Source organism: Sus scrofa, chromosome 13, assembly GCF_000003025.6.
Source record: "Sus scrofa isolate TJ Tabasco breed Duroc chromosome 13, Sscrofa11.1, whole genome shotgun sequence".
NCBI lineage: Eukaryota > Metazoa > Chordata > Mammalia > Artiodactyla > Suidae > Sus > Sus scrofa.
This window is the reverse complement of record NC_010455.5, coordinates 205,640,122-205,653,035: the sequence shown is the minus strand read 5'-3', so window position 1 is coordinate 205,653,035 and position 12,914 is coordinate 205,640,122. Positions and strand designations below refer to the sequence as shown.

Below are 12,914 nucleotides of genomic sequence, written 5' to 3'. Positions count from 1 at the left end.
TTTTTACAACTGCACCTGCAGCATATGGAATTTCCCAGGCTAGGGGTTCAGTGGGAGCTGCAGTTGCAGGTCTATGCCACAGCCGGGGCAACACCGGATCCTTAACCCATTGAGTGAGGCTAGGGATCGAACCCGCATCCACATGGACACTATGTCGTGTCCTTGACCCCCGAGCCACAATGGGAACTCCCCATCAATAAGTTTTAATTTCATATATTCTGGGGTTCAATTCTAGAATTTTTATTCACTTTTTTTTTTCTTTGCTGGTTTCTTCTTCCTTCCCTTCCCTTCCTCCCTCCCTCATTTCCTCCCTTCCTTCCTTGGCAGGGCCACCAGGAGAGCCTGGTCCATGCCTGCCATATTGGGGGTGACAGAAGGCTGGTTTCTGACTCTTGAGGAGTCTGCTGTCAAGCAAGGAACAAGATGACCCTTTGGGACCTGCCTGCATCCCAGAGTTTGTTTGTTGGGGTGAAGGATGAGTGAGCGTTTCCAGCGGCGCAGAGACAGGCCATGGGGCGGGGGAACTCCATGCCCTCTCTCCAGGGCGTGTGCGAGACACATGCAGTCCGGAGTGTGACAGACGTCATCCCAGAGAGACGCGTGTCGTCCCGTTTCCGGGGGCTGGGAGGAGTGGCTGGAGGGCTGGCGGGGAGAGAATCTCCCATCTCCAGCATCAAAGGAGCTGCAGCTTAGGAGTCCCTGGGATGACGACTTTGTTTTAAACAAGACGGGTCCAGAGCCAGTGGAGGCACCGGGGAAAAATCAGTTGAGGAAGAACTTGCCTTAACCCTACATCCCTGCACCCCGCCCCTGCCCCTCCCCGGGCTCCTTCCCCTGTAGAAACAAGTCAGGAGAGGCGGGATTAGCCCTTCGTTATAGCCGGTGGGGAGCATGGTTACATGAGCCCCTGGGTGCCCATGGATTAGCTTCAGCAATGCTCAATTTACAGCTAAGCTTTTTTATCGTTACCTACCCCCCTTCTCCTTCTTGGATTATTTTGAAGGAAATCCTACAGATCATAATATTTCGGTGTACACGCCAAAGAGAGAAGGCTGTAGGTATAGATATAGACTCGTAAATCCTACAGATCATAATACTTCAGTGTATATCCCCAAAAGATAAGAATACAGACATTGGGAGTTCCTGTTGTGGCTTAGCAGGTTAAGGACCTGACATTCTCTCTGTGAGGACGCGGGTTCAATCCCTGGCCCAGCTCAGTGGGTTAAGGATCCAGTGTTGCCATGAGCTGCGGCGTAGGTTACAGATGCAGCTCTGTTCCTGTGTTGCTGTAGGCTGCATCTGCGGCTCCAATTTTTCCCTTAGCCTGGGAACTTCAATACGCTGCAGGTGCAGCAATAGAAAGGAAAAAAAGTATATATTGTATCTGAATATGTATATATATGTATCTGAAAGTATATACTGACACACAGTTGCGAGTCTATAGTAGAAGAATCTTGCTATAAATCTATCACTGCTTTTGCTCTATAAATGGAATGAAATCAAGGTCAGCATTGCGATATGAGGAACTGGGAGCCTCAGTTCCTGAAGGACAACTATGTTTTGTGACTTTGCAGATCACAGGGTCATCTAAGTTTCCATCCCCAAAGGGGCAATGGGGACAGAAACAAAAACACCGTGAGCCCTGCGTGGTCATTCAGCTCACTCACCACAGCTGTGGGTCTGCGATGGCTGGAAGGTCGGCGTCCCTCCCAGATTCATGTGCTGAAATCCTAGCGCCCACAGTGATGGCCGTAGGGGGGTGATGAGGTCACAAGGGTGGAGCCCTCATGAAAGGGATCAGTGCCCTTTTACCTTGGGCTCTAGAGCCCCTACCCCTTCCACCGTGCGAAGCGCAGATGTCTCCGAGGGTGAAGGCCCCGTCCTTGAACCAGCACAGCAGCCCCAGCGGAAGGCCATAGGGTGCCATGGTCCTGGACGGCCAGCCTCCAGAGCCGTGAGGAGAAACTGTTGTCTGCAAGCCAGCCGGCCGTGGAGCTGCTCTCGTAGCCGGCATGCACTGAGATGGGGGCCAGATACACACACTGATACCCACCTATGCATTGCCTGGCAGCCCGCAGGCACAAATATCAAAGTGTGACAGCTGATGACACACTCACGTTTGCACAGCGTGGCTCACATCTGTGTCCAGGGCTTTAGAACAACACACCATGCAGTTCAGACTCAGAAGGGACGACCACCTGGTGAGGGGCTAGCTGGGAGCGGGTGCCCTCTTGGCAGGTGGCCTGGGACGACCCTCCCCCAACACCAGCTGTCCTGGCATAATGGCTAAGAGCGCCCAGGTGCTCTGCAAGTGTCCCACTTTGGATGACTTGTAGCACCTCCCTGATGAGCCTCCCCTGGCCCTCGGGGACCTGACGGGGAAGTGAGAGCCCTGCCCCTCACCCCCACCCCCCGGCAGTGTTGTCCAGCCTCCCTTGAGACCAGGAAGGTGGAATAAATGACCCATGGGGGTTCTTTGGGTGACAGGTGGGAAGGGATTCAACAGTCGTTGGGTGATGGATGATGGCCGGGGGTTAATAGAGATCAACAGACAAACGTGCTTCGTGAGGACAAGGCCGGGGCCTGGAAGGGTGGTGGGGGCAGGTCTGAGCTCCACCAGCCAGGGTCCTGGGTGCGGGGTGCCGAGAGCTGAGAACTGGGCAGAGGGCGTCCAGCTCACCGGGGATGGGGTGGTGGGGGGAAAGGGCCCCGAGAAACTACCATGATCTTGAACTCCCCTCCCACACAACCCAAAGGCAAGGACATGTTAAAATAGGCCCTTGGGGAGTTCCTGTTATGGCTTAGCTGGTTAAGAACCCAACTAGCATCCATGAGGACACAGGTTCGATCCCTGGCCTCGCTCAGTGGGTTAAGAATCTGGTGTTGCTGTGAGCTGTGGTGTAGGTCGCAGATGCGGCTCAGATCCAGCATTGTTGTGGCTGTGGTGGAGGCCGGCAGCTGCAGCTCCGATTCGACCCCTAGCCTGGGAACCTCCATATGCCACAGGTGCGGCCACAGAAAGAAAACAATTTTTTTAATGGTCCCTCAGAGCGAGGGTCCCCTGGAGCTGCCACAGCAAAGTACCACAGACAGAGTGGTTTAAAGCACAGACGTGTCCTCCCCCAGGCTGGGGGCTGGGAGCATCAGCAGGCCTGGCTCCCTCTCGGGGCTCTGGGGCAGGTCCCTCCTCTTCTCCCAGCTCCCAGCGCCCGCCTGCAGCCCCTTGGCGCTCCCTGGTCTCTGCCTGGCGTCAGGGGCGTCCCTGCCTGTCCCTGTGCACATTGTGGCCTGGCCATGGTGTGTCTGTCTCTTCATCTTGTCCTCGCTCATGGGACACACGTCAGATTGGACTAGGGACCTGCCCCCTCCAGCCCGACTTCGTTTAACTGAAACTCATCTGCCGCAGCCCTGTTCCGAATAACGCCACGCTCTGCGATGCTGGGGGGTACATAAAGCTGGGAAGACACCGTTCTACCCAGCACACTCCCAAGTCACGCACAGTGACAGCGGCTTGATTCACAGGTGGCTTGTCCACAGCTGGCGGGAGGGTCTGGCTCCCTGGCATCTCCTGCTCGTGCCCAGCTTTTCCTCCCTGCCTGCACTGGGGGCTCTCAGGGACTGTCTCTGCCTCCCCCGGGTGTCCTCCTGGGACGCGGTGTGGGGCGAGGGGCTGGCCTTCTCAGGTTCAAGGGCGGGGCACACCAGGGGCGCTGCCAGGTCTCAGCTTCCTGCTGGAGCCCGTCAGCTGCTGGCAAAGTCCGCTGGGTCCAAAAGGTGGGGCTGTGGGTGCGGGTGGTGCCCCGAGCCTGTCTGCTCCCCGCTACCAGCTCTGTTTGTTTCTGACTCATCTCTATTCCTCTCCGTGTCCTGGTCATTGGGCCATGAGTTCCTGGGATGCTTTCCTTGTGGTCGCAGCACCTGAGACTGGCTACAGTTCCACCCAAAGGGCCCTGGAGGTCCCCCTGGAGGAAAGCACCCCAAGTACACTTTGAGCTGGACGTCATTTTATCCGGAGCCCCAGGGCTGCTCCATGCCCCTTTATGGGGTAGGGTGGGCACTGGCCTGGTATTGGGGGCAGGAGACCCCGGGTCCACGAGGGGCGTCCTCGGGCCCATGGCCTCTGTCCTGACTCAGGACACTCCGTCCCCATTCTTCCTCCCACATTCAGGGGGCTCCAGGCCCCCCAGTGTCCTCAGCCAAAACTAGGACAAGGTGAAACAGGAGCCTTCCTGAATCAGTCCAAGTTCATGTCCAGACAATACCCACACTCAGGCCCTGTTTCTCAGGAAGCCCTGGCAGGAATGCTGCCCCGGCAGGAATGTTTCTCAGGAAGCCCTGTTCAAACACTGTACAAACACGGGGGCGGCGGGGGGGCGGGCAGTGGAGGGAGGGGGGAGAGAAAGGGAGGGGGAGAGAGAAAGGGAGGGGGGAGAGAAAGGGAGGGGGAGAGAGGGAGGGAGGGGGAGAGAGGGAGGGAGGGGCCCACACCCTAGGCAGCTGCAGAATGATGCGACAGCTGGTGGACAGGAAGCTCCCTGGGGAGACTCTGACCCCAGGGCGGACTCAGGGGAGCTGCTTAGTGTGGCTTTGTACCCTCTTTCTTGGTGTGGCTGAGTAAACAAGGATAATATTAGAAAGCTGAGAGGGGACATGTACAGGTCTCTCTGACTATGTTTTCTGTGAGATGATGAGTTCACTCTTCTGACCCTCACCCATTCACGAACTCCTATTCATCCCTCAAGACCCAGGGCAGATTCCCCACACATCCCCTGCCCCAGCCATGAGATGCCTGCTGCATAGCATTCTGCCAGCACCTGCAGCCTTGTACCACAGTTCACTCTTGAACTTGCTCTTGCTCACAGGGCTGTGGGCTCTGAGGGCGGAGCGCTGCCTGATGTCCTCAGGGCCTGACATGACAGTCCCAGCACCTGGGCTGTGATCATGCTCAGTCCATGCTTGTTACATATATATGCCAATGGCCACGCTTTCCGCAGGTGGTAGGTGCGGCCCCAGCACTCCGGCCAGATGGCCTGCTTCTTGGACCCGTGCAGGGGGGCCCTTGCCTTTCCTGGCATCTGCCTATGAAGCCCAGGATGGGAGGGAGCTCAGAGGCGGGCTCCCAGGACCTGGCAGGCACCTGCTCACCCTAGTCTCCAGGTGCACTGGGCAGCCACCTGTCGGGGTGGGGCCACACAGGTGACCCTGGGACCTGCCTCTCTGGTTTGACTTCATTCCCAGAACTTGAACTCCCCCCAAGGATGAGGGGGAGTTCAGGAGGCCTTCGGGGCCTTTGTGCTCTGGCGGTGGGGTGGGCCTCTGCCCTGGAGGACAGCCCAGGGCTCGTAGAACAGAACAAAGAACACACAGGGACCTCCCCACACTTGCTCCCCTAGTCTCCCTCCCCCTTTCCTCTAAGAAGCCCAATCTGAGGAATCCAGCTCCACCCCACCCACCCCACCTTGGCCGTCAAACGGGGGTCTGGATTCTGGACCCTCTGCTGCCATGGCTGCTGTACCACACCTGCCCAGGGAGCAGAGTGTGTCCCAGCCCCCAGCTCGGCCCGGCATCACTACCTTACACAGACCTACAGGCCAGGGGCTGTGTGACAGGTACCATGTGAGGGGCGCCCTGGGCCCCGTGAGGAAGCAGAGGCGACGTGCCCAGGGTCCTGCGGCCCCACACCTGGAACCAGGTCTCAGCTTTGCCATCATAGTCACCCTGCCTCCCTGTCAGGGAGAGGGGTCCCCCTTTGTTATTCCTTCCTCAGCCCGAGCCCCGGGCTCCTGCAGAGGGTCTCTAGCCACATTGGCTGAGTTATACTGAAGCAAAGCTCCAGCTTGTGGCTGTCGTGCTGGCTGCCAGGAGCACTCAGGCGTGGCTCAGTTACCTGCCAGGGGTGGGGCCCAGGCGCCCATCTGGTCCAGCCCCCCAGGTGACTGCAAGGCAGCTGGGGGACCCCTGGCAGGGCAGCCTTCAAATAACTGTCCCTTCTCAGCCGGTTCCTGGGCGTTTGTGCTTTCCTGGGACCTGACCGAGTGCCCAGCCTGCCTGGCCCGGGGACACTGTGGGGTGTGGGAAGTCAGAGGGGTCTGGCTGGAAGAGGCTCCCAGGCACTTCCCCTGTGAAATAATAAATTTCCCTCTTTTTAATAACAAACATCATGCCATTTCCCAGCCTTGATGCCCTCTCTCCCTCTGAGAACAGAGCAAACGCCGCAGAAACAAGGCAGAATCTGCTTTGTCTTCAAGCGTGTGCTTGCCTCGGTTTTGGGGTGGGGTGGGGACCAGACAGAAGTGTCAGCTCACATGGGTTCTCGAGGGAGCACGGAGCAGTGGGACAGGCCTGGGGAGTCACGAGGTGGGACAGGTCCCCATTTGCAGCCCATGCACAGTCTGGCTCTATCAGTCACTCGGGGAAGGACAGCTCTGTGGACAAACCTTTGGCGATTTGAGACCCACCCCCCTAATGCCACACCCTACCTGGATGCTAGGTGCGGCCAGCCGGGGCCGCTGCTCTGGGATGGGGTGCAAACCCACCCCATGGTTCCTGGCTCAGAGCTGAACAGAGAGGAGAATGGCCCAGCCGGGGAAGAAGCCAGGAGAAGACATGATAAGGGGACCCCCACTCTCCCTGGTCAGCCAGCTGCAGGGCGGGGCACCTGCCCTGAACAGAGAGTGGAGACCGCAGGGTCCCACCAAGGTGGGTTGCATCCCAGCTCCGCCACGTCTCCTGGTGGCAGAGAAGAGGGAACCTGACTCCATGTTGCATCTCTTCCTTCAGCTCTCTGTGCTTTTTGCTACCTGTGCTTAGTCACCTGGCTCTGAACCTCTGTAAAAGAAGATTTCCTGGGAGCTCCCGCTGTGGGGGAGTGGGTTAAGACCCTAGCTGCAGCAGCTCAGGTCACTGTGGAGGTGGAGGTTCCATCTGTAGTTTGGAAACTTACCTAAGCCCTGTGTGCGGCCTGAAAAAAAAAAAATAAAGTTGCGTATAGCCTGAAATATACATAATAACCCTTTTCCAGCTTTGACCTTGAAAGGCAAAATGCTCTTCATTCATCTAGAGGTAAAAAGTTGCAGAACAAAGAAAAACATTTGCCTTGTTGGAAGTTAACCGAAACACGGAAATTACCAGAAACTAGAAATTACCAGTGACGAGATCTACCTGGAGAATTTCAAGAAAAAAGGATGTGGGCATCAAGAAGTTTGCAGCAGGGAGTTCCCACTGTGGCCCAGTAGAAACAAATCCGACTAGTAGCCATGAGGACAAGGGTTCCATCCCTGGCCTCGATCACTGGGTCGGGGATCCAGTGTTGCTGTGGCTGTGGTGTAGGTGGCAGCTGTAGCTCTGATTCGACCCCTGGCCTGGGAACCTGCTTCGGGTACGACCCTAAAAAGCCAAAAAAGAAGAAAAAAAAAAAGTTTGCAACAACCAAACACACTCCCTTCAATTTTAGTGTAGAAGACAATTCTAACCCTAGTAAGACGCCTCTTAGGGACACTAGTCCACCGTCTTCTTAGTTGGCTGGTTTTCAGAATAAAGTCACTCTTCTTTGCCCAACAACGCGTCTATTTCTTGGCTTGCTGTGCATCGACATTTTGAGCCTTAGCTTGTTCCTCTGGAAAATGGGTATAGTTGTTCCCGTCTCATTTAAATATGCTGTTATAAAGCAATTTTCAAGTTATAGCCTTCACCTTTTAAAAAGAAACAAACTGAGCAAAGGTGTAGAATAAGTTCTCAGTTGTGCTAAAAATGTGCTTAAATAGAGAACATTCTAGAAAAATACCTAAGACAGTGTTAAACTGGACATCACCGGAGAAAAGGTTGGTGGTGGGGATTCTTCTGTATTGTCTGATTGAAAAAAAAAAAACAGCTGCACATATTACATTTTTATGAAAATGTTTTGAATAAGTTTATTCAATTTATTTATTAAAATGATGATAAAAAATCATTTTTTCTAGAGAAAAGCAAAAAAGAAAGAAAAGGAACTTCCCCCTTTCAAAATTGGAAGAGAGAAATGAAATCTCTATGCACCACATACCTGACTTGTGGTTGTCACCTGTTTTCTTTTTTTTTTCAGGGCTGCAGGTGCAGCATATGGACGTTCCCAGGCTAGGGGTCAAGTCGGAGTTGCAGCTGCCGGCCTACACCACAGCCACAGCGACGCCAGATCTGAGCCTTGTCTGTGACCTACCCTGCAGCTCATGGCAAGGCCGGATCCTTAACCTCCTGAGTGGGGCCAAGGATAGAACCTGTATCTTCATGGAGACTAGTTGGGTTTGCCTCTGCTGAGCCACAATGGGAACTCCTGTTACCACTTTTCAAAAATCCGAGGCTGGTCTGGGATTAAGTGGCCCGTGAACCCCCTTCACTGAGCAGGGACTCTCCTGGACGGCTCCCGGGTGGGTTGTTAGGGCTAATGCCCAGGCTGGTTGGCCCTGCCCTCCCGCCCCACGCTGAGCCGTGAGCCTTTCCTTGGGGCCAGGCCAACACCTGGTAGAGAGGTGTTGGCTGGCAACTGGAATCTGCCTTCGCTGCTTCCTTGTTACCAAAGCCTTTGGGATGGACAAGCCTCCAGGGGCTTTGCAATCTGCAGGGAAGAGCAGGTGGGGCCGGAGCAGGAGGGAAGGGCTCCCCAAACAAACAGAATCCGGATGCCTGTGCAAACATGGGGCTATAAAGAAGTCTTTGCCTCGGACGTGGCACATCCGCTGAGCGGTCGGTTCCCCAGAACCTGCCCGTGACCATGGAGGCCAGGATGTTCTGGCTGCTAGTGGTGCTCCTGGCCTTGGCGTCCTCCAGCTCTGCCGGGGAGTATGTGGGCCTGTGTGAGTACCACTCTGTCTCCCCTACTTGGCAGTGGCGGGGAGGGGCCAGGGGCAAGGCGGGGCCCATGGCAGGGGCCGCTGGGCTCCAGGGCTTCCTGTGGGCTTGAGGAGAGGGACCAAGCCCCACGTCCCTTTAACCACTACCATTTACCAGACACCCAGGATTTCTCTCAACAGCCTTGCAAACGGGGTCTTGCTGCTCCCATTTTACAGACAAGGAAACTGAGTCTCTGAAAGTTAGTAACTGGCCCTCCCAGTCAGTGTTGAACTCAGGATTCAAGCCCAGGTCTGCCTTCCTTGCTAGAGATTTCCGAATGACAGTACAGGTCTTTGCATAGTATTCTGGCGGAGTCACAAAACAAAACAGAAAGATCCATGACAATGAGTTCTGGAACATTTTCCATCTGGTCAAACCTTTTTCTTTTAGCCATTGCGACTCGGGGCAAGGGCTGTGGTTGTTCCCGTCCCCTGAGTTAGGGTGTGGCTTTTATCAGGTTACCTGCTGAGCCATCTCAAGCAGTGGCTCCCAAACGGGGCACCTGTCAGCATCACCTGGAAACTTTGCCAACGCTTGAAGCTTGGGATGTGCCAGTCATATCAGAATGTCTCTGGGTGGGATCAGGTTTCCATGGAGTGAAAGACCCCAGGGCCAACAGAGTTTGGGAACCAGTGGAATACGGAATTACAGACTGGCTGCAATAGAAGACGAGCTGAGATTTCGTGTGATTTCTATTTTCCTGAGGAAAAGCACAGACAGGCAATGAGGCCAAGCAGACTTTTGCTGAACTTTAGACAAAGACTTAGATGAATATCAGAGTTCCCTTTGTGGCTCAGTGGTGACAAACCCCTCATAGTATCCATGAGGCTGTGGCTTCGATCCCTGGCCTCGCTCATGGGTCGGGTATCCGGCGTGACCATGAGCTGTGGTGCAAGTTGCAGGTGCGGCTTGGATCTGGTGTGGCTGTGGCTGTGGCTGTGGTCTAGACCGGCAGCTATAGCTCTGATTCAACCCTTAGCCTGGGGACTTCCATATGCCGTGGGTGCGGCCCTAAAAAGACAAAAAAAAAGAAAAGAAAAGAATATTAGAGATCAAAGAAAGTTCAGGGAAGGTGTGACAGGGGAGCAGGGAAGTGCAGAAAATGGCATATCCTGTGATTCTTCTTCTCTCGAATGTCTACCTATTATGCTACTATTTATTTTTGAAAGGGGGAAGTTTTATTGATAGAACAGCAAAGGGGACATTTGTTTCCGGGTTCAGGGGCCCCTGGATTCCCGTGGGTGCCTGCCAGCTGGAGGGAACCCAGGCCTTCTTGCCTTCCTGAAAGGTGCTGAGGGCACCCAAGTGAGAGACCCGGGGCAGCAGGCCAGACTTCCTACAGAACGTCTCTTTAAAATCCGTGTGCTGAGAGAGGGTCCTTGGCCAGCAGGTGTCGGGGTGGGGGATGGGATCACATCATTTGAACTCAGGAGCGGGTGGGGGTGGGGGTGGGAAGAGGGCAGGTTTGCAAAGCGCAGCCTCCAGACCAACCCCCCCCCCCGCCCCCCACCAGCAAGGGCTCTGACTCGGCTTTGTCGCTTTGTTTGGGGCAGCGGCGAACCAGTGTGCCGTCCCTGCCAAGGACAGGGTGGACTGCGGCTACCCCCAGGTCACCCCCGAGCAGTGCAACAACCGGGGCTGCTGCTTCGACTCCAGCATCCCCGGGGTGCCCTGGTGCTTCAAGCCCCTGCAGGAAACAGGTGAGCCGGCCCCCAGGAAGCCGCACACGCCTGGGCCTAGGGCGGTCCATTGGCCCAGGGCCTGGTGCAGACGAGAATCATTTCGGAAAGATGTTCGAAGTCGAGGCGCTATGTAGAGGGACCTGGTTTGAAACTACCCCAGAGAGAAATGGACAATCCGCAGTGTGAGAGCTGGGCTGACATTCAAGGCCATTTTCAGCAAACCACCCCCCAGTGTGTCTGTCACTGTGACACGCCCTCGCTCTGGGTGTGGAACCCGGCGTCACTCCCCGCCCTGCCCCCACCACGAGGGGCACCCCCTCTTTCATGGGTGCAGTGGGGTGCAGGATAGCCCCCTGGGGGACCCCGTGTCGGGGGCAGAGGGCAGTGCACAGCTGATTGGCCATCCTGCCTCCCTCGGGGCCCCCCCAGCTCCCCATATGTTGGGCCTGGAGGTCGCCGTGAGCCACCTGGTAGCCCAGGTGCCAGCTGAGCGCCTAAGACAGTTACTTAAGGCCCTTCCTGGAACCAGCACCTGGGGGCTGCTCCTGCCCTTTGTCCCCAGAGGAACGATGAAGGAGACCGTCTTCCAGCTGGTCCCAGCTCCCTGGTCAATGCTTCCCAGCAAACCCGGGCAGAGGTCCAGACATGGCTCTGGGCCCGCAAGGGAGTCACCTGTTGCCTTTGTGCTGGCCGTCCCCACCCGTCCAGCTCTTCAGTCTGGGACAACCCTTCTTTGGGTCCTGGCAGTGGCCCAGCCCAGGGGCCCAGTGGGGCGTGTGGCTTTTCTCCCACGAGGTGGGGACTCAGGCCCTCCCCAGGGAATTGGCCGAGAAGGTGGCACAGGGCACTGACCTTGGAGCCTGTCTGGACTGAAGAAACCAGGCAGCTGGTGGGCGGAGGCGCGACGGCCCGGGGTAACACCATCTTGCTTTGTTTCCAGAATGCACCTTCTGAAGTGACCACGCTTCCTAGACACCTGGGAGGGGCCCTTCGGCACTCGGCCCCTGCCCGGGGCTCTGCCCAGGACTCTGCCCAGGGCTCATCGCTTCTGCTTTTCTCTCACCTGCTCCTGGCAAGGCTGCGCAGAGAGCTGATGCCCACCCAGGGCCTGATGTCTTAAAGAATAAAGATCCGTGCTCAGCATAAGGACAGGTCATTTCTGAGATGTTAATGTGGTTGTGTTTTATTTCTGCGAGTCATGCTCGCTCCCTTTTCAGCATTTCATGGGGTGTCTTAGCCTCTCCCAGCAGAGGGTCTGCCCCAGGCCTGGGGAGCAGGGAAAAAGCTCCCTGGCTACAGCCCTGGTGCCGTAGCGACAGGAGGGACCAGCCACTTCTTGGTGCCACTTTCCGTGACCCTTGAGAAGCAAGATTTCGAATGTACGCTCCCCAGAAAAAGATTCTTAGTGTCTTTCTTGGCGACGAGAAAGCCAATAAAACCATCTGACAAAGGGGCACTTTTCTGTATTCATTTGCAAGTCAGGTTTGCTCTCTGTGACACCTTGAGGGGCCCGCTTTTGCTTTTTCCCCTGAAAAAGGATGTGGCTTTGTGAAGACGTGAGCAAGGGGCACCACAAGCGTCCAAGACGTCTTAGCAAGCCCTGGACAGAGAGCTGTCCCCTCTCTCCCTCCGGGGGCGCACCGGGTTCCACTCAGACAGCGGGCGGTTCCCCTGTGGGGAGCACTGGTTTCTCACACTTGCTGGCTGAGTCTCCTGCCCTCCTGCTGATGACCCAAGTCTCTGGGCCACACAGCAGCAGGATTCCACTGCTTCCACCGCAGCCTGGCTTTGCTCCCTGGGGCTGGAAAGCCCTGCTGCCCCCCTGAGATGGGGTTTCGGGTCTCAGCCACCCTTCCCTCTGGAGAAAGAGACACCGGCTCCTTTGCAAAACAAAAGGCTTAGTTTCTGAGCTTGCCTTGAGGCCAGGTCTCTAGGGTGGATCCTGTGACTATTGGAGAAGTGAGATACTATTACCTGCCCCCTGGGCAACAATATCGGAAGTCCCCGCTGCGGGGGCCCCACCCCAGAGCCCACTGGGGGGACTGTCACATTGAGATCTGTCACCTGAGATCTGGCAGGAAGAGCAAGTCCCCTCTGATGTGGCACATGATTCCCCACCTGAGACCCCCACCCACCCCATGGGCCCCAGCCGTGCATGTCCCCCGTGCGGGAGGGACTCCGTCCTGTCCCATCCTTCCTCCCCATGGCCCATCTTGTGGCAACTCCCCCACCCACAGTCCCCTCCTGCAGGTTTCAACTCACCCGCTGCTCCTGTGAGGACTGGCCACTCCCTGCACAGCCCTGGGGGGTGAGGAGGGACCCAGGGCCAGGGCCATGGGGTCCAACCCCCCATCCCCCACCGTCCCCCTC

At 56.4% G+C, this 12,914-nt stretch overlaps 1 protein-coding gene across 1 annotated transcript; it reads left to right on the top strand.

The window, feature by feature from the left end:
- Nucleotides 8,703–11,998, top strand: TFF3 (trefoil factor 3). The gene is made up of 3 exons (NM_001243483.1): nucleotides 8,703–8,825; nucleotides 10,416–10,562; nucleotides 11,485–11,998. Exons 1-3 carry the CDS (start codon nucleotides 8,744–8,746, stop codon nucleotides 11,496–11,498), a joined length of 243 nt encoding a protein of 80 aa, NP_001230412.1. The 5' UTR covers nucleotides 8,703–8,743; the 3' UTR covers nucleotides 11,499–11,998.